At 32.8% G+C, this 27,703-nt stretch overlaps 1 protein-coding gene across 2 annotated transcripts in view; it reads left to right on the top strand.

Moving 5' to 3' along the window:
- LOC118182638 (hemicentin-2-like) overlaps positions 1–27,703 on the top strand; it is a 941,057-nt gene that overhangs the window by 730,793 nt on the left and 182,561 nt on the right. For both annotated transcript variants that reach the window (XM_085816506.1, XM_085816507.1), the window contains exon 9: positions 1,849–2,103. In XM_085816506.1, the coding sequence (XP_085672632.1) occupies positions 1,849–2,103 (255 nt within the window). The remainder of the gene's footprint in view (positions 1–1,848; positions 2,104–27,703) is intronic.

A 27,703-nucleotide genomic window follows, 5' to 3' on the forward strand; every position in this document is an offset into this window, starting at 1 on the left:
AAAATAACTAATAAGCAAAGTTCCACAACATTGCAATTTTAAACATCACTCGAACACACACGACAGCCATGGAGATCACGAATAAGCTAACGTAGGGTTGCTTAGTCGCCAATATTTCTCTCCGCGCCAAAGGTACACCATCAAGCATGCGCAGTAAACGAAATTCTCTTAACACTGTTCAACTCAATGTGCGGTCTGCCATTATGCCACCGGGACTCGAAACCTAGACCTCTCGAATACGCATCGAGTATGCTTCCAATTAGAACACGAGGGCATGCGGAAAAGGGAAGAAAATACCTTAAATAATTGCCCTTTTTAAAGGCGTCTGGAGATTAGGAGACCCAATCGCCAATTCCTAGTGGTGACGAATTATCGTAAATCACATTTTAGTTCGGACGCCACTTGTAGAATCATATTTTTTTTTTTTTTTTTTTTTTTTTTTTAAAGCAGAAGACGCAAAAAAATGTGCAGTTCGCCGGGACTCGAACCCTGGACCTCTAGAGTACGCGTCGAATATGCTTCAAATTGCACTCCGATCATATGCGGAAAGTAGGCAGAAAATACCATATAAAATTAAATTTTGAGCTACTTGCATTATATATGTGCAGGCTAGCCTTTAAGTGAGTAGTAAATCCTTCTAAAACTTCTTTCTCGAACTAAGAAAGCTGGCGAACGATAGATAACATTGAAGATAAATAGCACAAAATAGAACCTGAAGGAATTCTTAAAGGAATATTTTAGGTAGTTTTAATTCCAAAGCTCCAAAAGGTCTCTCTTTCTTCCATGTGAAGGCATTTCATCCTCTCTAGAATCTCTGAATAAATATAGCGAAAGACTCAAAAGAACACTTCAGTGCGGGGTCTGTTTTTTCACCTAAAATTTTCTAAGGCCGCTGGCCTAAAAATAGTTTCGCAATACTTTCAAAACCACCTTTTTTCCCCTTTCAAAGCATAAATCACGTTCTGAAGAAAAATTTGTCCAAACCAGTTTACGATCATCAACTTTCTTCTTTATGATCATATTTTAAGAATAATTATGTGGAACTTTCTGGTACAAAATTTTAGTATTCGTTAAGAAAAATGATGCTTGTTTAGATTAATTGCTTCACTTAAATGTAAAAACTGTTTTCATAACAGAAAAGTAGATACTTAATTTTAAAAAATCGAAATTCTGTAAATACTTCTACTTAGCGTCGCATTTTAAACCGATAAAATGTATTACTCAAAGATATGAATTTTGATTTCGAAAGATTGGGGGTTATAAATAAAAAAAAAAAATCCTTCGCTTTCAATTTTAAGCTACATTTATGTATTACATTGAATATCCTGCTTTTATAAACTTGCAGCTTTTATCCAAAGGGTACTTGCTTACATTGTACACATTCTCAGACAGCTCATGCATAACAAAAAAGACTATTATTTACTTAATGCGGCTCAAGCATTATTCCGATATATTTACTAAAGATATTACGTATTCAAAGGGATATCAAAAATAAAATAATAAAGCGGAAAAATTGTTCGTTCCTTATTTCTTTAAAAAATTCTCATTCAAAATCTTTCAGACATACTTTAGGAGATACTGAATATTAAAATATAATGCTTTCTAAATCTCTTATGCATTATATATGCATTATCTATCATGTATTATATAACAGCTACTGAGCAAAATGCGAAAATACAAACCCGATGCAAACGGATAAAGTGCATCTTTTGTGTTTACCACTAAATCTCAAAATTGCATCCCGTACGTCCTGTATTTTATTGGTAACATCATCTCGATTTATTTTCCAAATTCTGGTACTGGAAGATTAAAAAATGCACTTATCTACATTGTTTTCCTCTTTTATAGATCCACCAGAAAACATCCAGATTTCTGCAGTGCGATTGGAAGTGATGGAGGGCGAAATTTTGGATGATTTAATATGTAATGCTCTGGCGCATCCATTAGCTGATTACACCTGGAAGGTCGGAAGACGAGTGGTAGCCAGAGGACCAGTGTTGTCTTTCAATTCTTCTTTGTCTAGAGCTATGGGTGGTAACTACACATGCGTTGTCACCAATCGCCATGGGACTGCACGTGCGACTGTCTCCATTACAGTTCTTCGTAAGTTCAATTAATGTTCTCTGATTAGTAACTTAGTGTAAATTAGACACGTCAAAGTATTCTTGTCCTTTTTGAATTAAAATTAATGCATTTTAACATTTTATCTCTTCAGTTATATCAGCTGAAATAAAAAAAAAATTTAGCATATTATGTTAAAACAAATCTGATGTGTACACCACATGACTTCCTTGTACGGAATATTAAATTATACGCATTTTTTCTCGCATTTCATTTAAACTTATTAGATTGAATTAAATCTACTTCGCCGACAGCGCATAAACCACAATAGAATAAATGCATTCTTTAAAATTCACTTTGTTTACCATAGCGACACTCTGGCGCTAGGTTCACTTAAGAGTATTATATTCCGTTCATATTATAACTCACAATGCACAAAATGTGTATCATTTAAAGAATTATCTAATCGTAGCCACATGTTCTATTCAAATACTATAATAAAGCTAGAACTATGTATAAAAGAAATTAAGCAAATAAAACAAAAAAGAAACAGTATTTCACAGACGATTGAGTATTTCTCATTTAATTAATTCAGTTCTGACTTCGCGAGAAGGCAAAAATGCAGAAAAACTCAAAATATGTATATTAAAAATTACGAAGTAAATTTCAAACGCTTATTTCCTCGAAAAAATTCCAGAAAGAATTAAGCATGATTTAATTGGCAATAATAAATGAATGCGTTATCTTTGTTGTTGCGAAGCTAAGTTTCTCTAGATTGGCAACAAATCCACTAGTCTCCTGTTTCAAATGTAAACATCAATGGCCGCCATTAAAACAGACTTAGCGGCAATTAAACAACTTTAAAATTGCTGATAATTCTAAAAATATTGCACACAGATTTACTAAAGGCATAAAATCCTTAACCGGAAGATTAAAAACAATATAATTCAATCATTTTTAAAGAAAAAAATGTACAATTTATAAACATATAAGAGTAAAGAAACTGAGATCACTGAGCCGGGTAACTGAGTGGATATATATATAAATATATTTATATACGTTTGGTGCGGCCGATTGCAACCAAAATACGAGTTGCACATTTACATGTTATAGCAGTCCTATATACCAAATTTCAACGCTCTGAGGCTACTCATTTTTGAGTTATGCGAGATACGTACGTACGTACGTTCGTACAGACGCCACGAAAAAATCTCTTCAAAATTAATTTTAAAGCAGTTTTATAATTTTTTTGAAGATTATTTTATTCTGTCCTTACGTACAGATATCACGCAAAAACATCGTTAAATTGCATTCAAAAGCGGTCAAAGTGGATATTTTCGTTGAAATATGCTGCCTGAAACTTTTCGCGATTACAATACTTCCTTTTTACTTCGTACAAGGAAGTAAAAATTCACTCCTGCTTGTAGAGACTTTAGGTTATTTCGAAGCAGAACTGATGAAAAATAAGCAATGCCCTCCGCGGGACTCAAACCATGGACATCTCGAATACGCGCTGAGTGTGCTAACCACTACACCATGAAGGCATGTTAAGAAGACTGGAGGAATACCTTATTATACGTCTTCTGTAAAAGGATTAGAGGACCCAATCGCCAAATCCTGCTAGTGGAGAATCATCATCCACCCCGTTTTCAGTTCGGTCGCCACTGTAGAGACATTAGGACTTTTTGGAAGCAAAAGTCATGATAAATGAGCAGTTCTATTGCCGGGTCTCGAACAAACGCCGAGCGTGCTGACCACTACACCACGAAGGCATGCTAAGAAGGCGGGACAGATACCTTAAGTTTTCGATAAAAATGTCTTTCCATTTGGTGCAAAATCTCCATCTTATTCTCCGGAGCTAGTTTTCTGGTACTGTTTAATTTTAATTTTGCGTTTTTCTAATACTAGGCTGTATGATGTGTATGCGATAAATATTTCGAAATAATTAATGAAAAAAAAATCTTGTGAATTATCCAGGATGAAAATCACAAAATCTATAATTTTTCAGAAAAGTCTTTATTGTAACTAAAATACTCATATCTTAACAGCTAAATAATCTGCTCCTTTTGGTATCAGAAATAAATCTGAAAAAGTGTATCAGAAGATTAAAAATCATAATTACGTTTGCTTTCACCGTAAATCATTTCTAACCAAAAAATAAATACTAATAGGAAAAAAAAAAAAAAAAAAAAAAAATTGTATTTTCTCTCATATGTATTAAATTTCTATAGCTTATTTATTTGTTTGTTATTTGCTTATTTATTTTTTTGTGGTTTGTTTATTTTATTTGTTGTCTGTTTGCTTACTTATTTTTTATTGTTTTTTGTTTCCATTCCATTTCTTTCGGGTAATATTGTAAAACGTGCAATCTCAAGCTTAATTAAAGTATTTCGTGCACTGATACTTTAATTAAACTTAGTCACTTTAAGAGAATTTTATGCTATTTATTTTTTATTTGTCATAATACTTAAAGCTATTAATTTATTTATTCAAAAGTTTCTCCTCAGAGACAGTTCAAACCCTGCCTCTTTAAATCTAACTCGCCTAACGAGTTCCCGCTTTCCGCCCCCTCTGCCAGACTCGAAGCATCTGCAACCTGAAAGCTGTTTTTGCTCTCGTGTTGTTAACACAAGGCCACTGATCAAGGAAATTTCGAAGTTTTTCAAAATTCATAATGTAACCCTATAACCTCCCGCTTTCCTAGCGTGCCCTCGTGGTGTAGTGGTTCTGCACGCTAGGCCGGTATTCCAGAGGTACGTGTTTCGATTCCCGGCGAAGGCGGTTGCTAATTTTTCATCTTTCCTGCTTCCAAAAAATACCTAATGTCTCTACAACCCCTTCAAAATTGATTCTGGGCCTTTTCAATCTCAAAATTTACTAAATTAAGTCTTTCAGTTTATATTTTACCTTTTTACTTCCTTGTACGAAGTAAAAAAGAAGTATTGTAATCGCGAAAAGCTTCAAGCAGCATATTTCAACGAAAATATCTACTTTGACCGCTTTCGAATGCAATTTAACGATGTTTTTGCGTGATATCTGTACGTAAGGACAGAATAAAAGACTCTTTTCCTCCAAAAAAACTAAAAAACTGCTAAAAAATGAATTCTGAAGAGAATTTTTCATGGCGTCTGTACGAACGTACGTACGTGCGTATGTAAGTATCTCGCATTACTCAAAAACGAGTAGCCTCAGAACGTTGAAATTTTGTATATAGGACTACTATAACATATAGATGTGCACCTCGTATTTTGGTTTGTTTCAATCGGCCGCGCCAAACGTATAAAAATATATTTATAAATATATCCACTCTGTTACCCGGCTCAGTGATCTCAGTTTCTTTACTCTTATATGTTTGTAAATTGTACATTTTTTGCTTTAAAAATGATTGAATTATGTTGTTTTTATCTTCCGGTTAAAGGTTTTATACCTTTAGTAAATCTGTATGCGATATTTTTAGAATTATCAACAATTTTAAAATTGTTTAAGTGCCACTAAACTTAATTTGATGGCGGCCATTGATGTTTACATTTGAAACAGGAGACTAGTGGATTTGTTGCCAATCTAGAGAAACTTAGCTTCGCAACAACAAAGATAACGCATTCATTTATTATTACCAATTAAATCATGCTTAATGCTTTCTTGAAATTTTTCAAGGAAATAAGCGTTTAAGATTTACTTCGTAAGTTTTAATACAGATATTTGGAGCATTTATGTATTTTTGCCTTGTCGCGAAGTGAGAACTGAATTAATTGAATGAGAAATACTGAATCGTCTGTGAAAAACTGTTTCTTTTTTGTTTTGTTTGCTTAATTTCTTTTATACATAGTTCTAGCTTTATTTTAGTATTTGAATAGAGTATGTAGCAATGATTAGATAATTCTTTAAATGATATAATTTTTTTGCATTCAGAGTTATAATATGAACGAAATGTAATACTTTTAAGTAAACCTAGCGCCATAGTGTCGCTATGGTAAACAAAGTGAATTTTAAAGAATGCATTTATTCTATTGTGGTTTATGCGATGTAGGCGAAGTAGGTTTAATTCAATCTAATAAGTTTAAATGAAATGCAAGAAAAAATGCGTATAATTTAATATTCCGTACAAGGAAGTCTTGTGGTGTACACATCAGATTTTTTCACTGTGGAAGGCAGTTTAACATTTGTTATTTTTAGCATTTAGACAACAAATCTTTACCTCTTTGCGGAACCATCTTTTGATTATAATACTAATTTTTGATAATGTGGAGATAAAGGCCTAAGAGCCTCGTAAATGAACCCTTCCTTGGTCCTTGGTGGGGCAGTAGTAAAACATTCTATATTATATAAATATTGTATATATATATATATATATATATGCATAGAAAGGAACTGATTTAATATTGAATTTAGCTTAGGTAGATTTAATTAATGTGTAACAACTGTAATTATAATTGTTAATAACTGTAGAGTCACTAGGATTTTTTTTACTGAAGACATTAAAATTTCCGGAACTTCGCCGGAAGCGCCGGAAATTCGAAATTCGCACCTGCCGAATGCGCGTCAAGTGTGTTTCCAGTTACACCACGTAGGCATTCGGAAAAGAGGGAGTAACTACCTTATATACTTCTCCTTTTAAAGGGCGATTCAGGATGAGGGGACTCATTTGCCAAATCTTAGTGTTGACGAACAATCACCCACAACATTTTAGTTCGGGCGCCATTTAATTTTTTGATGCTAGAGACGTGAAAAATGTGCAATGCAACGGGAATCGAAACCCGGACCTTCCGAATACTCATCGAGTGTACTTCCCGTTATAATGCGTTGTTCCATCGCTACGATGCCAAGGTTCTTGTGACTTGTCTCATGTGATGTGGACACCAAGAAGTCCGTATGCAGTTGCTATCGTAAGACATTGACTCGGAAAGTACTGGCACCCTTATTTACTGAATGTGTAATAGACCCAAAGTAGGTGGGGGATTATGTGAGAAAAGCTAGTTGCTATATGATAAATATTGGATTCATGCATTTTCAATTTTATAGCCATTTGTAACCTATAAACGGACTCCATTACGAAAGTATCTTCGTTTGAGTTCGGTTGCTACGAGTGAAAAGAACTTTTATGTCTGTTTATGAAATGTTCGGAACGTTTATGAATAATAATGAAACTGGCAGTTACTTCAAATTTAAATCATAAATAACACTAAAAATGCATTTCAATCCTTTTTCTAAGGGTATTACGATGTCCCAAAAGTGGCGGATCAGCTCCCAAAAGCTGTCTAAAAGTGGCGGATTAAGACTGCTCATTACTAAGATTCGCTCTTGATGGAGTTCGAACGAATGGGCTGGATGTTTGTCTGGTTTTCGCGGTTTTTTTCATGTGTAGCGTGAATAGGAGCGAATTTATTTTCGGAAGTTCTCACTGAAGGACTGCCCAGCTGGTATTAGTTGTTAGTGACCCTGACTGCCGTAGCGATGGGCCCGGTTTCGAATCCCGTGAAAGAGATGGGTGTAACTGTCCGTTCTTTCCTAGGAAGCAACGGCGACTAGCTATTAGGTGCTTCCATAATGAAATGGACACCACAACTATTAAATAAAGCGTCCGGCCATTAAAAAAATTCTCAACTAAGGTATCTTTTCCCTTAAGTAGGAATAGCCTTCGGTCGTTTTGCTATACTTGCAGAGTCTGACTAAGGCAGGGGCATACGGGTAGTTGCCCGATCCCCCACATCAGAGGGGAGCTTTGAATAGAAAGTTTAGTTTACGTTTCCTTCTTTAATGAACGTTTTTTAAACAAATTATCAGTACAGTGTATAATCCGTCAGTTTTATGTTAGCTTCTTCATTAATCTATCATATGAGCGCAAGAAAATCTATATTTCGTAAATCCATGGCTTTCCAGGGCGGAATTAGCTAAATTTTCGCAATTACGATGGACAAATTTGGCCAATCAAAAGTCTGTATTTTTACATATCGCAAAATGCGATAATGTTTACAAGAATACGGGCTTCTTGATTGGCTTAATTGAGCCATCGTAATTGCGAACATTTAGCCGAATTCAAATCCCTAATGTCAACAAGGATATGAATTTTTCGCTGCTAGATGACAAAGTTAACAATCAGAAAACTGCATTTCGGAAACTTTATATATCTATAATGGGGTTAAATACATCCATAACGTTCGGTGCTTCACTACTGAAGTAGTGAAGCAGAGGGGGGGGGTGAAAGAAGTTTTTGCCCCGGGCCCCAATTGGACTAAGTCGGGAACTGCATACTTTTGTGTAAATCAAACGATCAACCTTCTTGTATCCAATGTAACAAAGATATATATTTTCTTTTGTTGGAATTAAAAACATTTAATTATTTAAGATGAATAAGATAACAAAATTGAATAATTAGCTATAAAATATTCAGCTAATAAATATTTATGATCTCCAAAACTGAAAGGTTTGACAATTATCAGAATTAAATTCCCAAATTTTTAGATCCTAAAATAGAATTTTGTTGCCCAATTTGGTCTCAAAATGCCGCCAGATTGGTCTGTTGCACCTAATTAATATTTTCAGATGTTGCATAACGGGGAAAAAAGGAAATAAATTCAAGGAGGAAACAAGAAAGCTTTCAGGGAATATATAAGCCCAAATGGACGTTTTCTTAACGTTTTCTGGGTTACTTTTATTTATTAAATATCATGTTCTCGCACCCTAAACCATAAAATTAAATTCAACAGCAATATGGCAATATAATTTTTAAAAAGAGTATATCTTTGGAATTTCCGATACATAGTCTCGCGCGCTGGAGATAAAAATGTTTTATCCCCTCATACAATGTTGCCATTGCTCGCTTTCAAATCGTTAAGTTTGTTAATCAAAAATTCGTTCAAATTTTACAAAATGTAAAATAGTTAATAAAGGTGGTAGACGATAGTTCGCCAACACCAGGATTTGGCGATTGGGTCGCCTAATCCCCAGTCGCCTTATAGAAGGTGGAGCAATTTTCTACCCCCTTTCTTCATGCGTTATTGTTGTAACGGTTAGCACACTCGTCGTGCATTCGAGAGTGCCAGGTTCGAATCCCGACTAGGGCATTGCTCATTTCTTTAGTTTTCTGACATTGAAAAATCTTAATGACATTAGACTGTGCCTGTTTATAAAGTCGTTTATTAATATTTTAGCCACTTAAATAAGGATTTTTTTTAACCTTCTGTTGAGAAGGAGAAATTTTATTATTTCCAAGTGCTTTAGAGATTAAAGAGTTACATCAGAAATACAGACCTGCAGATATAGAGAACTCCACACTGTCAACTTACCTCATTCATTATTACTATTAACAATGTATCTCAATGTAGCGTGTAGAGTTTCGGTTTCTTTGCAATTATCGAAAGTGTCCTGTGTCTTAGATGACGTTAAGCGAATCAATGGTAAGTCTAAAATAATAACTGAAGCTTCGCAAGAATGCAAAAGACACTTTATTTAAAGCTGAATAGGAATAGAAGGAACACGTTATGCTTACAACTCAGCCAAACACTTGTCGCGAGACAACTTAAATTAACAATAAATGCAGAATTAAATTATAGAGTAACAACGCAAATTTTGATGCAAAATTTAAAATTTAATCAAATTCAAAATTTAAATTATAAAATACCATCCAGGTTGGTACTCTATTATACTTTTGATAAATGACAACTTCATACTACCAATCTGGGACTCCAACCAGCATCATGCACATAGCTGTATTTAATATTTTATGTAAATTAAACTAAAATTATAGTATGTTAATTAATTACATTTAATTTGACGTAAAATAAACAATTATATGTAAATATTATTTTTGTAGTTGCATAGTAGCTCCCATAAGGCAGTTAATTACGAAAAATGAGATAATGAAAACCACAGGAAAATACGTTTATTCATAAGCAAAAAAATTAAGGCCATGGCCATTTATTTATATAACATGCTTTGATAATTTTCATTCGTGTAAGTGTTTCATTAAATGTTCATAAATCCACGGTTACCATGGTGATTTCCTTTCTTTCGGGCACATAGTAAAGTATAATGTCTGTTATTAACTAAATAATCACACTCTATGTAATATTCTTTTTGCAAAACCCCATTTGATCAAAGTGCTTTGACATGGGATTTGTATTATATCCCCGAAAATGAAATATATGAGTGCGATAAAGGTATTAAGTACGATATTTCATGCGCAGAAGATGGCTCTGTTACTTGACTTATTTGATTAAGTGCCTTAAAAATTCGCTAAAAGTTGTTAATCCTTAGTTAAACATCTTGTCAAGATATGTAACTTTCAGTCTGTTAAGTTAAATTCATCCATTCCCTTGAGATAAGCATCGATTGGGAGTACGATTCTCTTTATAAAAGAAGTAAAATATTAGTAATTTCTCACCACTGAAAATTTTAAATTAGGTTGAACTGCGTTATAAGAGCACGTTTTTAAAAGAATTTCCAGGGTTATTAATGAAATCGCAAAATGTTTCGTATATTAAATATTTGAAGATACTCCTACGGAAAATAAAATGTTAATAAAATACAGGACATATTTTGTATTATTCTTTACCTAACAACAGACATGTATTCTTTTTAATTTGATTTGATGATTGAAAACATTAGTTAACTAATTAAGACACAATAACACGCCGAACAAATACTAATTCAGAACTCAGGCAACAAAAATCAGCGTTATATTTTCAAAATTTTGACAGGGCTAGTTTCGATGCTTTTACCGAACCACCATCCTCAACTGCAAAACCGCAAATGAACAAGATAGTAAATAATGATTAGAGAAGATAAGAAAGCCTGGACAAGAATAAACAAGGGGCGCCATCTGTTGATGAAACCAGAACTCAAACATAATTCCTTTAAAGGCAGAAGGCAAAGTTGGATTGGAATTAGGATCGTTAACCAGAACAGAAAGATTTTTTTTGAATGTGAAATGCCTCTAGAAAATGCAGTTCTCCAATGGAAGATGTTTTTTGAATAATTTTAGCAGCAGAAAAATTGAAAGTGTGATTTTCGGACCAACAATGTTGAGCAACATTTTTCTAATATATGCCTCATATTCCTTGACGCGAAATTTTAAGGCTATCTTAGTTTGGCCAATGTAAATTAAACCACATTGGCAAGGAATCCTATAAATACCCCAGGAATTCATATCCGGAATGGGCTCCTTGAGTATGGAACACAGAATTTTATTGATGGGAGAATAAACAAAATTGTGTCCTGTCAAAATTTTGAAAATATAACGCTGATTTTTGTTGCTTGACTTCTGAATTAGTATTAGCTAACTTATTCTTAAGAAAATGCTAGAAATAAGTTTTAATGAAAGCTTAAAATTAAAAAGGGGTTAGAAATTGGATTTTATCCATCAGAAACCTTGTAATAAAGTTCTAAAACAGTACATATAAGTTAATCGAAAATGAGGAAAGTTTGGAAATGTTTTTCGGTATTTAGAATGTGTATATATATATATATATATATATATATATATATATATATATATATTCTTGAGAATGGTCCAAGTTGTTAAAAAATTAAAAATTAAGGAAGCAAAGAGACGAATCTACGCGTGTACTGCTAGATTGAAAATTATAAAAATGAAAAATAAAAGTCGAAACGAAAACGAACAAAATTATGTTCTTTCTATATGAAGATCTAACCTTTCTTCTCCGGTTAAAAATTACCAAACTGAGTCAACGCAAATTATTGAAACTTTCAAAAATGGGATCTTTAAATGAAAATTGCATTGTGAAAAGAAAATGTTTTAAAAATTACAGAACATTTCATTTATATATGTGATGTATCAGCTTTAGTCGTAGAATAAATACATTGGTGAAGAATAATAGATGTAGTCGTAGCTTAAATATCAGACGATAAGTTTAAAAAACAGGATCCGTTTATTATTGGTCAGGAGAAATAGCAGTTACAAAATCAGATATCCGGAGTAAATAAAAATAATTATTAATAACTTTTGTATGAAGTTTACTGCATCGTGACATTTAAGAAAAAGCCCGATATTCCTTTTGCGAGTCTTTTTATAGCCTCTGGAAAGGCGGAGCTTCCAAGAAATGACGTCAGCCTCGTCAGCCAATCCAGTTCGCTTTAAATATCTCGAGAACATTATATAACTGTACGTGTAGAAAAGGCGGGGAAAACAACTTGACTACGGGGCTGTGGATTTAATTCCACGTACTTTCAAATAAGAGAACGTCGCCATTAAAAATGAAAAGAACATACAGTTAGAATTTTAAGTGTATTCTTGACTATGGAATTTTATTATTACAAATATATCCTCTAAAATCTACTCTCTGTGTACCTCTCCTCTAAAAATAGCAACAACGTTTTTGTGGACTACGTTATTTCTAGATTAATCCATACAAACGTCTTACTAACGCTGATGACGTAACTAATTGGGAACTTAAGCTGAAACTAATTCTTAATAAGCTGCCATTATGGGGTAACTGTGCAGATTACTTCTTTCTACCTATATCCTCACTTTAAGGCATTTTGGTACTTTTCTTCCTATCACAACAAAAACAAAAATATAATTGTTCCGGGGGAGGCAGGATTAATATGCTAATTAATATTTATGCCTGCAAAATTTTTAACTACAATAAAAGAAATATGATTAAAATCTGCTACAACTTGCGTCTTATTGCATCTGTATGAGTTCCAAGTTTTTCCTTCATTCCAGATTTACTACGTGTGCTTCAAAACCTGTCTGCGTACTTCCCAAATTATTACATACTTAGAATGTACGTAGTGAAGTAAACTTTCATGTAGAAAAGTTGACATGCACAGTGTTTATCCGCAATGAAGAGCAAACATGATAGTCAACGCAGATTAAACATTCCGTTACATTTTTATCATCATGAACGACTACAATTCACTTGGCGCTCTAATCGAGCTTATTTCAACCATTTTACGTTTTTGATAGCTTTATTGTAAGAATAGAAGCAGCAAAGAGCAGTCTATCTAGGCCGAGGCGCAGAAAACAAGGGCGTAGTAAGAGAATCGTTTCTGTTTAAGTTTCGAATTAATTACGTCATCAATTTTATGGAAGTAATGCTTTGTGGACTAATCTAGAAAAGACGCAATCCGCAAATCGTTATTATTATTTTTAGAATAGAGAGAGGACACACTCAAATTAAAATTAGGAATTATAGGTCTTTTGCTAATTTAAGTTATTATTTTGATTTACATATTTTTATCTTACTTATATACGGAGATACATATCAAAATTTAGTCATATGAATACATCTATTTAGATAAAACGAGCTGGGAAACAGGGTGGGAATATGATATTTTCCAACAGTCGTGACATGAACGACGAAGCTTGGCATTGCTGTGGCTGAGTGTCAAGACGACATCAAATAACGACACAATAGGATTTAAGTTTATGGCCCCATGCTTTATTTCAATTCAAGAAGAAGATCAACATTCGTCACTAAAAAGATTACTTTAAATTTAATGCGTCATACTTTGAACAAAGAAAGGCAAAAGAAAGGCAGAAATTTGGTAGCGCAGGAAGATAGGAGCTTCTGTTGTGTCGCTAAATAGCGCGCATTTCTTATTTATAGTAGCGGTTATGTAATAGACTAGAATGTTCTGGAAAGTACTGGTGTAGGGGGAAGATCCTAAATTGCAGAAAGTTAATTGGGGGCTGCGTGTTAGCGTAAAGGAAAGCCATCGTATTTTTTTATATCTTACATTTAGCGGTTACGTAATAGACTAAAATGTTCTGGAAAGTACTAGTCTACGGGGAAGATCCTAAATTGCGGAAAATTAATTGGAGATTGCGTGTTCGCGTAGAGCAAAGCCAACGTATTTTTTTTATATATTACATATATATATTCTCATGTATATTATATATATATTATGAATTTGAATATGGTGAGCTAGCATTCAATAGTAACAACTTCATTCTCGTTTTGTCCAGTGCCTAAAAGGCAACTTTCAGTTTTATACACCGAAAATTTGGTCTTCCTGCCCTTTGGCTGATTTTTTTTCCTTTTGGCGTAGAAACTAATTTTAACTTAAAAAATTGTTTTTAATTTATTTGGGGTAATTTGTTGCTGTCAACGAAATTTGCTCAGGGTGGACGAGCATTACGTTTCATAAATAAAACAGAAGCATATTGCTCTGAAAAATCTTACATACATTTCTAAGATCTCATCCCTATATATTGATCAGTCACAGATGCTCCATTGTAAACGCGTCGGGGCTTACGTTCATCGATCATTATTGCTCCCCATATAATTTCACTTGCTTTATCGAAACCACGATCCATAATGTCCGAAAGAAGATTTCCTGACTCCCTCAAGATATGTAAACACGTTTAGAATCCGATATTGATCTAAACCCCTTGAACGACTTCGACTCATCGGCAACGAGAATATGTGACCACTGGTATTCACTCCGGTTCTGATGATCTTTGCACCTGTTTAAGGGATTCATCTTTTGTTGTAAAGACAGTGAAACACATATCCTTGGCTTTCTGACGTAAGGACTGTTTATGAAGTCTTTTGTTTATAGTTTGCCGTAATATCCGTTAGTTTGCCGTTCCAGTGGCGGCTGCATGATTTGAATTTAAATGCTGAGGAGTAGACTTCCTGTTACGACAGGCAGTTACTGCCAGATTTCGATCTTGAGCAGCATTTATTATCCGTTTACGATCTTGTCCACGCTATCGCACACCCGTTGCAGGGTTCTGAAACTGTTGAACACAGAGACTGCCTGTTTTGTAACATTCACATATCTCATTGCTTCCATAATTGACTGTCCTGCTTCTAAACGGGCGATGATTCGCCATTGCACAGATTATTTTAGACGATACTTTTGAGGTCATAATAAACCGATTTGCGTCTTACTGAAATCAACGCTATATTATAGAAATTCACTCAGGTATTCACTTTGCGCAAAGTGCATTATTCACCATCAGATGACGTAACGTTTAGATGGTTTATTTAACATATCAGAAACATTTTGGTAACCTTTGAGGCTTGTCTTTTACACATTACATGAGAAACTAGATTATATCTACTGGATATTGCATGTAACATCATTACGTTTGCTTTTCGAGAGTGTAAAGGTAGATTTATACTCAATTACATATGAATAACTAAATATCCTACTGCAGTTCTGAAAGCAAAAGAAAGAATTCTACTTGAAAATTTACAGAAATTATATAAGTACTAGATGAACAGATACTGCAAAAAACATAAGCACCAAAGTCTTGATAATAGGAGCAGACTAAGGTTTAAATAGGGTTAATTAATTTACAAGGGTAATAAGAAAATCTGAAAGCTAGGTTTTTATATTACGCCCAAAGAGGCTTTTTTAACGCTTCGTGTGTTACCTTTATTTATTAAATATCATGTTCTTCGCACTTAAACCAGAAAATTAAATTCAAAAGCAAATTTGTCACAAAATAATTTAAAAAGCACATATCTTTAGAATTTTCGATACAGTCTCGCGTACTGAAGATAAATATTTTTTTTCCCCCTCTCTCGTAAAGTGTTGCCATTGTTCGCTTTAAAATCGTTGAGCTTGCTAATCAAAAATCCCTTAAAGATTTACAAAATATGAAGTAGATAATAAAACAAATTATAGATTCCAAATTTGAACTTCCAGATGCCCATATTCGAGAAGAGAACTACGTTATTCACAATTTGATGTTTCCATGTACCGTTGTTTTTTCACAATTTGATGTTTCCATGTACATACATACATTCTTGTATGTATGTACATGGAATAATAATTCTTGTATGTATGTACATGGAATAATGAATTCTTGTATGTATGTACATGGTGCGAAAAACATACATACATTCTTGTAGATCTTTCATTATTTAGTTTATTTAAATAAAGTAAAGATTTTTTAATATTTCGTGGCAACAATTTGAAAAGTGAAAGCCTTTTGTAGTGAACCGACGCAAAATGCCAAATTGACATTAATAACCCTTCTGGGTAAATTGTCGCTTTGGCCTAAAATCTTAAATAGAATTTATGAATATACATTATGATAAAATGAGCTGAAAAATTGGTTTTCATCTTATTTATTATTTCGTTTTCATAGTGCGAAAAACATACAAACATTCTTGCAGATCTTTCACTATTTCGTTCATTTAAATATAGTAAAGATTTTTTAATATTTGGTGGCAACAATTTGAAAACTGAAAGCCCTTTGTAGTGAGCCAACCAAAATGCCAAATTGACATTAATAGCCCTTCTGGGTAAATTGTCGCTTTGGCCTAAAATCTTAAATAGAATTTATGAATATACATTATGATAAAATGAGCTGAAAAATTGGTTTTCATCTTATTTATTATTTCGTTTTCACAGTGCGAAAAGCATACAAACGTTCTTGCAGATCTTTCATTATTTAGTTTATTTAAATATAATAAAATTTTTTTAATATTTGGTGGCAACAATTTGAAAAGTGAAAGCCTTTTGTAGTGAGCCAACCAAAATGCCAAATTGACATTAATAGCCCTTCTGGGTAAATTGTCGCTTTGGCCTAAAATCTTAAATAGAATTTATGAATATACATTATGATAAAATGAGCTGAAAAATTTGTTTTCATCTTATTTATTATTTCGCTTTTATCATCAGTGATGAAGAAACCATTCATATTAAAATGGCGCACCAAAAATGGAGAATGTGTTCTTAAAATTATTATATATGTTATGTTGCATATCCCCGAATAAGAATGGCTTAGTTTGGTTTAGTTGATTATGATAAAGAACACTAGGCCTATCTGCGTAAGGTAAGTAATGCTTTTGTGGAGGACTTTCTAAGGGAAACTGGTTCCCTTAGAAATATCATGTGTAACGTGTGTACGTTTTACATGTTGCACATGGGGAAATCCACAAAAACGCCCATGCAGTCAGCCCGTTCGCTTGGATTCGAACCCAGGTCAGGAGAAGACTAAGAAGTTATGTCAAAATAATGCAACCTGGTAAATTTTAGTTAATTGTTATTAAGTGGATGAAGCATAGGAAATGAACGAAATCACATATATCACAAATATATATATAAATGTGCTGTGCATTAATATTATGCACTTCAATCAATATTTTGTTATAGATTACAAGGTTTATTTTTATTTATTACAAAAACATTTAGATCTATGTAATCAACTAAGTTAAGCTACATAAGGTAATTTTTTTTAAAATTTATTGGCCATGTTTCATTACATTTTTATGGTATTATTTGCTTAAAAGGCGTTATTTATGACCAATTATTTAGGAACAATTACACAAATTTCGTTATTATTTTATTTTATCGCACGAGCTATTAATTCGCTAAATCAAAAATACATTCAAGAATTTTTACGATATTTGTATTTGCTTTTAAATATTTTGCATTTAATGAAAATTTGGACAATTTCTTTCACCCTGCATTGAATGCTTAGCTTGCTTAGTCGAGCAACAATACGTGAGTATAATATAAATCTTATAAGCATTCTTCAGCAAATATTCTTTTTAAAGCATGCCATTAGAATACAAAATGAATGGGAGTTGTTTTAAAATTCAGCTCTTCGTTACAAGTGATTTGGAATAACATTATTTTGGTAAAATGTCTGAAGGCTTTCTACTGCACACTTTGATGAAATTTCCAAAGAAAATATTAAGTTTGTTTCTGAAGTAATGCCCTTTGTCTAAGCTCAAAAGAACTGAAAGTTTATAACATACTTTTTTTTTTCTTTTGGAACTTTGTAATTCTTATCTTTATCGAAAAGAATTTTTTCCGCCGCCTTGGAACAAAGTTTGAACTTTCTATTCTCTTTCATAAATGTATGATATTTAATTAAAGTGGGGACAAAATGAGCTTTATTTCTGAGTGCTGAATATTCTTTTTAATCGCTAAAGTATATTCAACATTTTGAGATTCTTTGTTGTGTTTTAGTAATTTTTATCCTTGATTATTCCAAAGGGCCATTTAAACGTATTGTAGTGAACGCCGTTATTCTTAAATGACTAGAAAATTTAACTTTTCAGTTTGAATGATTAGGGTCAAAGAGAACATTTATTGTAATTTAAGATATGGCTTAGCTGTATTTAGAAAAGCAGGATTACATAATTTTTGAAATGTTCCCGATTGGGTGCTCGATAGGAATAACGACCCGTCTGATATTTGTGTTAACTATTCATATCTGAAATTTTAAAATTCATATCTTTCTACATATAAAAATATACAAACAAATACACAGATAAAATGCTACTTCAAACGGGTATTTCTAAAAATTCTGTCTGAAAATTCCAGCTTCACTATAAAATTTTGGATTTATATGTATTCCTGACAAAATTTTTGCGTTTGTCTATAACTTCTTGATGTAAAAAGAAACGTTTGAAGTCAAAATTAAAATATTTGTTGTTAAAAATTAAGTAAAAAATTACGATTTTTAGGAATTTATATTTTGATGAATGCTACTCAACAGGTTTCAAGTTTGTATGAAAAACTGTCGGTTGATCAAATGCTTTTTAGGAAATTTTTAAAAAATTATCTCAAGTAAAAGAGTAAACAGGAAATGTGGCTAACTATTTGAGAACTTGTAATCATAGTATTATAGATTCTGGAAATGAAATAGAGCAATTAAGAATATCATCAACAAACTAGAAAGCGACACATTACAAAAACAACTAAAGTAACTTTATTTGGTGTCAAACCGTTTTTACCATTTGACAGAACGCTTGGAATCCTTATCGATGTTGTTGTATCAGTGTTATTTCCAGGTTTTTTGGGACCTCCCGTCCTCATAGACGTTCTCCTTTTTAAGGGGACTCATACACCTTAAAACCCATAAGATGTTCGAATAGGTGACTGTCGCAAGAATTGGGATAACTTATTTATTTTAAAAGCAATTACTACCAACTTTTTACAGCTAACTACATAATATAGCTGCTTTCTGAAATAGTCATCAGAAAGTTTGTGTTGCCACAAATATTTGTATAATTTAATCCGCTTTGTGACAACATTTTTCGTCATGTTTCCAACTTGCGCCCACAGTTTAAAACATTCCGTTTCATAATTTAATTCCATATTTAATATATAGCTTCTATAACATTTGAAAACTACTGTACACCTAAAATTCTAAAAATTTCATGTTAAATTTTTATTTTATTTTGAGTTGAGTTTATAAAATGTATTTTATTAACAAAATTTGTAATGTTTCCGTCCATAAAATTTTTCAATATTAAAATATTCATCAGATTGTTGGTTCAGTTAGAAAATAGTGCCCATATAAATAATTCCATCGAATTTCAAGTATGTACCATTAGCTATGTTTAAAATATCGTGCGCGCAAGGTGGAAACATGGCGAAATATTTTGTCAAAAAGAGGATTAAATTACCAAAATATTCGTGGCAACACAAACTTTCTGGTTACTAGTTTCCAAAGCAGCTATATTATGTAGTCAGCTGTAAAAAGTTGAAAATGATTGTTTTTAAAATAAATACAATATTCCAATTCTTGCAACAGTCACATATTCGAAGATCAAAAGGGGTTTAAGGTGTATGAGTCCCCTTAAGCGCTCGCTTTCTTCACATTTTTGCGTCCGACGTAGTATTGGCGCACTGAAAGGTATGTCATTTCAATCTTACGATTATACAGAACGATGATCAGTTATAAGCCAGTTGCATAGTAGGCAATGCTGCAACTGTATTTGTCACGCGGTGTATTTAGCCCGTGAAATTCCTCGTAGCAAGGAGCACAAGCGTATACCTGTCGTTGGCAACAGCCCTGAGCACCTTACAGGTGACAGTTGGATTTAACTCACTTCCGCTCCCAATTTTGATGGAGAGCACCCCGTGGGGATGGGTCCGAGGGCCTCCCACCCCTCTTCTTCTACCACCAAGAGAGGATTTTCGACTTGCCGCATATTTAGAGTGCCCCAAGGGAAATGGGGTAGAATCATGTAATCAATAGAAGGCATGAATGTTATTTGTCCATCCCTCCATAGGTGACGGCTTCATAGGCAACGATGGCCAACCTACCGTCTTTTTCCGAAAAGAAGACACTGTCTTACTTTCTTTTTTGGTCCAAAATACGCGCTAGGGCTTATTTTCGGGGGAGGGCAAAAATAAAAGTATATTTATATATTTTTATTTAATATTTATTTTACACATACAGAAATTTAAATTTATTCAATTACAGTCATGTCACCTTCTTCTGGAACATCGTCATAAATAAAATTCTGAATTATATTCAGATTTTCTTCTAAATCCATTTCCTGTTGAATCATTGGTCCGAATCTCTCATGTCTTGCGATATAGCTATCGTTAAATGAATACTTCTTGTCTAAGTAGCCTGTTCGTAGTGCATTGGAAACATCACTATCAGTTATTTTGTCCCAGTTATTTTGTCTAACGGATGACGATGCCTTTCCTGTGAACGTATCTCTCTCGGGGCAAACGGTGAACTGGTTAAGATAAATTCCAAGAATTAATTTGAAACGAATTGTAAAGGTAAACAATTAATTTCTCGGAATATTTTGTTTCAAACATTTCTCTGAAATATGAGTATTAGGAAAGCTAAACATATTATTACTTAATAAAACAACAGCATTTTTTAACGAATTCTTTTTGTTACATTATTTTAACTAGGGATTATTTTCGGAGGATGTCTTATTTTACAAAAAGTTCCGAAAATCACGATAGGGCTTATTTTCGGAGGATGTCTTATTTTACAAAAAGTTCCGAAAATCACGAGAGGCTTATTTTCGGAGGATGTCTTATTTTCAGAAAAAGACGGTATTAGGTGCCTCTATAATAAAGAAAACATCGCTTGTGATCTTAGTAGCGGCCAAAGCCTGTAAAGGCTAAATCCCGCCAATTTGGCAAAAGCAAATTGAAACATCTTAGCTATTGATATAAGTTCAAGAAATGACTCCTACTTGAAATTTAAAAATGCAGTTCAATATTCCTTTTAGCATTTCTTTACTCCAAGTTGGTGTAGCACTCTCCGTTTACTAATCAACTGTGGTTAAGGCTTCAAACACTTTTCCCTTGACAAGTTCTGTTTAAGCATTGAACAAAGAAGATTAATTTTTTTACTTTTGCGCGCATTTGTACCTTTTTAGATGAATTTTTCCAAGTATCTTACATAATAGTTTTTGCGATTTTCTTTGAATCACTTTTGTTTTTAACTAAGTACCGTTTAATAGATGTAACTGAGGTTTGTAACCAATTTCAAGGAAAGAAAAAATGGATTTATATTTTTTTAACTAAATTTATATTTAATTTACGTTCCGATTTCACTTTGAATTTGATATATATATATATATATATATACATGTACCATATGTAATATTTGTAATAGCGGTGTCAAAATATTGATTGTACAGATACGTAGACTATTGATCCATAATAAAGAGCAAACTTTCAGTCGAGACAGATTAAACATTCATCTTTATTGTAATTGACATCTTCAGCCACAATTCACCTGGCGCTCTAATCGTGCCTGTTCAAGAATATGTACATTTTTTATACTTTTGGGAAAGGAAGAAGCAATGCCTTAGCGAGAAAAGCATTTAAAGGCAGCGTATGAGCGAGAACAGAGGTAGAAGCAAAGTGCGCAGTTAGAAGATATGGCAGCTTAAGGTTTCGATTCTCGAAATTTTGAGAATTAGCTACGTCATCATCGTTACGTCTTATGATATAGACTGTTCTAGAAATGACGCAGTCTAGAAAAGCTATTACGTCTATTAGAATAAAGAGGGGAGGTACTCAAATTAAAATGAGGAATTAAGAGGATATTGCTAATTTAAATAATCCATAATATAACTAACATAAAAAATATTATTTACAACTTGTCTACCTTTTCAAGCAGTTTAATCCGTATAATAAGTATATTTGACTACATAATAGTAAGCATCATTAGTGAAGAAATTTATAAATGGCATTAATGATTAACATTTACAAGAGTACAGTGAACAATGTTGTTTAATTCAAACTGGCGTAAGAATTTTTTATTTTTGACTGTGTAATGTTTATATATTCCAGATTGCATATAATTAAAATACAGGTGCTTTTGTGTATAAAAAAGTACACAATTTAATTTACACAAATAACTTCAGTGCATTCTGGAGACTGGCGACCAAGGAGCTGTACCGCCGTTACGACTTTTCAACTTTATTGCTTAACTGATGGAACCATCTACCGTCCGATACATTTATTAATGGATTTTAAAAAATATACATGAATATGTCAGTGCATACTGCTGTAATGTGTCGAGTTTTTATTTTCTTTCTGTATTTTCGACATACAATTTTGCTTCTTGCTGATAGTTTGTGATTTGCTTTACGCTGATTGTCTGTTCTGTTATTTCGTAGTCAGTTTACTTACTTTAACACGGCATAGTTAATCTGCAACTCGGTTAATTAGAAATTCTTCGTATACATTAGTCAAATCGTATCTTAAAACTAGGTGATAGGGACTATCGTGTATTTTAATAATCGAGCTTAAACGAATGCTATGTTTTAAGCAAGAACATATATTCAGCTTTAATAATTCTTTGCTGATTATTATTTGCTTGCGCGACTGATTTCTATTCATCCCTTCTCTATTTAATAAAACCAGTAAATAATTTCAAAAAAACATTTTTATTCTTGCATTTCATATGCAACGAAAAATTGCTTTATTAAAATCAAGTTAGTAAGTCTGAGAAAGGGATTAAAAAAACCAGACAATGTAAATTAATGAGAAACTCGAACTGCAACAAGACAAAGAACAGCTTGTTGCAGAAATATAATTTCTTATATTATAAAGCACATTTTATTTTTTTTTTAGGGAATAGGAAAAAGGTTTGTGCAGTATTTTGGAACGCAGGATACGAAAAACTGGGAAAGAAGAAACTTTAATTAATCTAATTTCTCTTGAATATAATCTTTTAAAACCACATTTTATTAACAACTAGACGAAGTACCCGATGCCAGTAAAGTTAGATTGAAAATAATGCATCTAACAACGGAGAGAACGACACCGCTGCAATCCTCCTCTAATAATGGTGCAAAAAATACGATACATAGTCATGCATTTTTCAATCTAATGCGATAAGGAACCCACATAAAAAATTTCGATACAAAAATAAACTAATTCTGTCTCATTAATCAGCAACAATGGCACTCAGTTTTTAACGATTTTCGTCTAATATGATAATCAGATGGTCGTAAAAGCTCCAGTTCTATCCAATATTTCACTTATACAGAGGCTGTTCGCACATTTTTTAGACGATTTTGGTAAGCGGTAATAAAACGTCGTTTGTTGCAAAAGAAGTAATTGCAATTGTATTATGTTTTTAAAGTCAAAATTATCGTCTGTGGCTTGAAAGTTTTGTTTTTATTCAAAATGGCTAATTTAACAAAGCAGTGGTTCGAAGGCTACATTAACGCTCTTTCCGAAGAGAAATATGCATAATCCGCTATCCAAAAACGATGTGAGAGTCACGGTTTTGTGATATCTAAAGCATCGATAGGTAATATCATCAACAAGAAAGGAAAAAAAAAAACGTCAAATTGGAGCCTGAAGTGGGACAAAAATTCCAAAGAAGTATCCAAGGAAAAAACGGACATCTTCGACTATTGCAAAGGTATGTTGTTTAATGTTAAAAGAAAATTCCCCTAGTCAAAGGACAGTTGCAAAGTCATTAAAATGCTCGGTGACCACTGTAAACAAAATGATAAACGTTGATTTAAATCTTAAGAAAGCGAAAAAACGCAATGTGCATCGTTTTCTTCCAAAGCATATCGCTCAACGCAGGATACGCTGCAGAATTCTATATGAGAAACACTTATCCAAAGAAAAATGGAAAACAAATGTCACAATAGATGAAGCATGGGTGTATTTAAATGACTGTAACAAACAAAGAGCCATTTATTTTCATAAAAGGGAATACAAAAATTTAAGTACATGGTTCAAAGAATCGAAAGAAAGTTTTTCTAAGGGATTCATGATTGTTGCTGGTTTTTCTTATAACGGCAAGTTAAAAATAAAGAGAGTGCAAAAAAATGTCAAGATTAACTTCAAATACTTTCAGGAACATATTTTATCGCCAATTTTTCTGAATAAGATACCATCGCTTTATCCACAGTGCCATCCATCTGTGAGACTCCATCAGGACAAAGCTAGCAGTGACACATCAAAATCCACTGTAAATTTCCTAAACGAAATGGAACAAAAAACTGGTATCAAGGCCATACGTATCACTGATATCCCTACTCCATCTCCCGATGTGTCACCTATGGATTTTTGTGCTTTCGGACTTTTAAAAACTGCATTATCCAAACGTTGTCCCAAAACACTAACAGGACTCTGGAAAGCTGTTCGGGAGGAATGGGATAGAATACCTCTTCTGCCACTTCGAAAGGCATTATTATCCTGGAAATTGCGGTGTGGAAAGATAGTTCAGAATAAGGGATGTCAAATAGAATATTTAAAACACAAGAATTTTATGTAATTTAGTTTTGTGAATACAATACATGTCTAAAAAATGTGTGAACAGCCTCTGTATTCAATTTTAGTAGATTAAATGTGGCAAAACATTGATCATAATTATTAATAAGAAATCATTAACGCGAAATACACAAACAGGCATTCTTCCTTGTATAAATAGATTTTGTAAAACTTTAAAATTTTGGATTAACAAACTCTACGATTAGAAAGCAAACAGTAGCAACACATGTCGAAATAAAGCATTTTTATCTCCAACGCGCAACACTGTTGCCACTCGGAAAAATGAGGGAAAAAATTATCGTTTTCTTCAAGTTTTTAATTAATGTCTCTAAAGTTTAACTATTTTTTTGGAAAAAATGTTGACGTCATCATTTTCAGGACCCATAAGGGAATTGTAGAAAGTTTGGTGACGATAACTATAGTAGTGATACAGTTATCAGCGAACAAACACACAGACTTTTTTCTTTATATGCATATATATTATATTACTTTCCTTTCTAATATGTAAGTTCAGAAGAGGGTATTTGTTTCTTTTTTTTTTACTTCCTTGTACGAAGTAAAAAAAAAGAATTGTAATCGCGAAAAGTTTCAGACAGCGTATTCCAACGAAAATATTCATTTTGACCCCTATCGAATGCAATTTAACGATGTTTTTGCGTAATATCTGTAAATGCGTACATAGGTACGTACATCGCATAACTCAAAAATGAGTAGCCTCAGAACGTTGAAATTTTATATATAGGACTGCTATAGCATGTAGATGTGCACCTCGTATTTTGGTTGCAATCGGCTGCACAAAACGTATATAAATATATTTATATATATATCCACTCTGTTACCCGGCTAAGTGATCTCAGTTTCTTTACTATTATATGTTTGTAAATTGTACATTTTTTGCTTTAAAAATGATTGAATTATGTTGTTTTTATCTTCCGGTTATGGGTTTTATGCCTTTAGTAAATCTGTATGCAATATTTTTAGAATTATCAACAATTTTAAAGTTGTTTAAGTGCCGCTAAGCCTTTTTTTTTTTTTTTTTTTTTTTGGATGGCATCGATTGATTGTTTACATTTGAAACAGCAGACTAGTGGATTTGTAGCTAATCTAGAGAAACTTAGCTTCGCAACAACAAAGATAATGCCTTCATTTATTATAGGCAGTTAAATCATGCTTAATCCTTTCTGGAATTTTTTCGAGAAAATAAGTGTTTAAGATTTACTTCGTAATTTTTAATATAGATATATTCAGTTTTTATGTATTTTTGCCTTCTCGCGAAGTGAGAACTGAATTAGTTGAATGAGAAATACTCAATCGTCTGTGAAAAACTGGTTCATTTTTGTTTTGCTTGCTTAATTTCTTTTATACATAGTTCTAGCTTTATTATAGTATTTGAATAGAATATGTGGCAACGATTAGATAATTCTATTCTTTAAATGATATAAATTTTGTGCATTAGGAGTTATAATATGAACGAAATATAATACTGATAAGTGAATCTAGCGCCTGAGTGTCGCTATGGTAAACAAATACTAGAGTGAATTTTAAAGAATGCATTTATTCTATTGAGGTTTATGCGCTGTCGGTAAAATAGATTTAATTCAATCCAATAAGTTTAAATGAACTGCAAGAAAAAAATGCGTATAATTTAATATTCCGTACAAGAAAGTCATGTGGTGTACACATCAGATTTTTTATATTAACATATCTACTAGTGTTTTGTCGTGGGCTAGTCTCACGTGCAATCAGATTGGACTGGATTATTTAACTTATCTAAGAATACGAGAATTATTTGTCGAAATTCCGTCCTCATTTTGATCTGGAATACCTCTAAGAATGAGTTCTACATTTCTTTATTTACCATCTACCTGTTGTAAAGATCGAGAGATTTTTAACTATCCGGATGCTGCAAGGACATCACAATCTAAAAATTAAGTAGTTTATTCATATATTTTCTGGAGCATAACTGCAGTACTATACAGGCTAGGGTTGACTGCTTTGAATGAAAATGGAAAGTAGGGTATCTTCTATAAATCAAAGACCGTGTATGTTGTGTGTGTGTGACAATGTGATATTTTTCTAAATTGTTATAGTTTCAAAAGTAATTTAAAAGTACAAAAATAACTAAATATGACAGGTTTCAGATTTCAACGGTCACTCAAGGTCATTTTAACGGTTTGTTAAGACATATGAAATATGAAAATGCAATAAATGGATATATATACTATATATTGTAATTACCGAAAATGTAAAATATATGAATAACGTGTTGTTCAGGTCTTAAAATCAGATTTTCATTTAAATTTTATGCTAAAAATCTCTTACCAGTTATATAAGACTTTAGATTGCTAAACTGAAAAACTTTCGCATTCATTTCATACTCTGTTATTGTTACTAATTCCTTTGGGGAAGGAAAGCCTACAACGAGTCCAAGATACCTTGCTGCTCAAGTAAGTCACTGACGTCATCCTGCTCAGGGAGACGCCTATACAATCCAGTAGGTGAGCAGGAGCTAAGTTACACATTAAACTACATTTTAATCCCATTTCGTAAGCATGTAAAGAGTTATTACTGAACTTTATAAATATTTAAAAATTACAGATACATGGGAGAAAAATACTTTTAAAGATGATATTCCTTTTCTAGTTTAAATTATTTAGCAGAAAAGTGGAATATTAAAAATGAATTAAACAAGTAAGGCACTGCTCAAGTTAAGTCACTGACGTCATCCTGCTCAGCGGACAGCTGTCTCAGGGAGACGCCTATACAATCCAGTAGGTGAGCAGGAGCTGCGTTACGCATTAAACTAAATTTTAATCCCATTTTGTAAGCATTTAAATAGCAGGTATAACTGAACTTTATAAACATTTAAAATATTACAGATATATGGGAGAAAAATACTTTTAAAGATGATATCCCTTTTCTAGTTTAAATTCTTTAGCAAAAAATTGGAATATTAAAAATGAATTAAACAAGTAAGGCACTGCTCAAGTAAGTCACTGACGTCATCCTGCTCAGCGGACAGCTGTCTCAGGGAGACGCCTATACAATCCAGTAGGTGAGCAGGAGCTGCGTTACGCATTAAACTAAATTTTAATCCCATTTTGTAAGCATTTAAATAGCAGGTATAACTGAACTTTATAAACATTTAAAATATTACAGATATATGAGAGTAAAATACTTTTAAAGATGATATCCCTTT

This window comes from Stegodyphus dumicola, chromosome 5 (genome assembly GCF_044657685.1).
Source record: "Stegodyphus dumicola isolate Sdum_Otavi_A_Nest chromosome 5, ASM4465768v1".
In the NCBI taxonomy this organism is placed as follows: Eukaryota; Metazoa; Arthropoda; class Arachnida; order Araneae; family Eresidae; genus Stegodyphus; species Stegodyphus dumicola.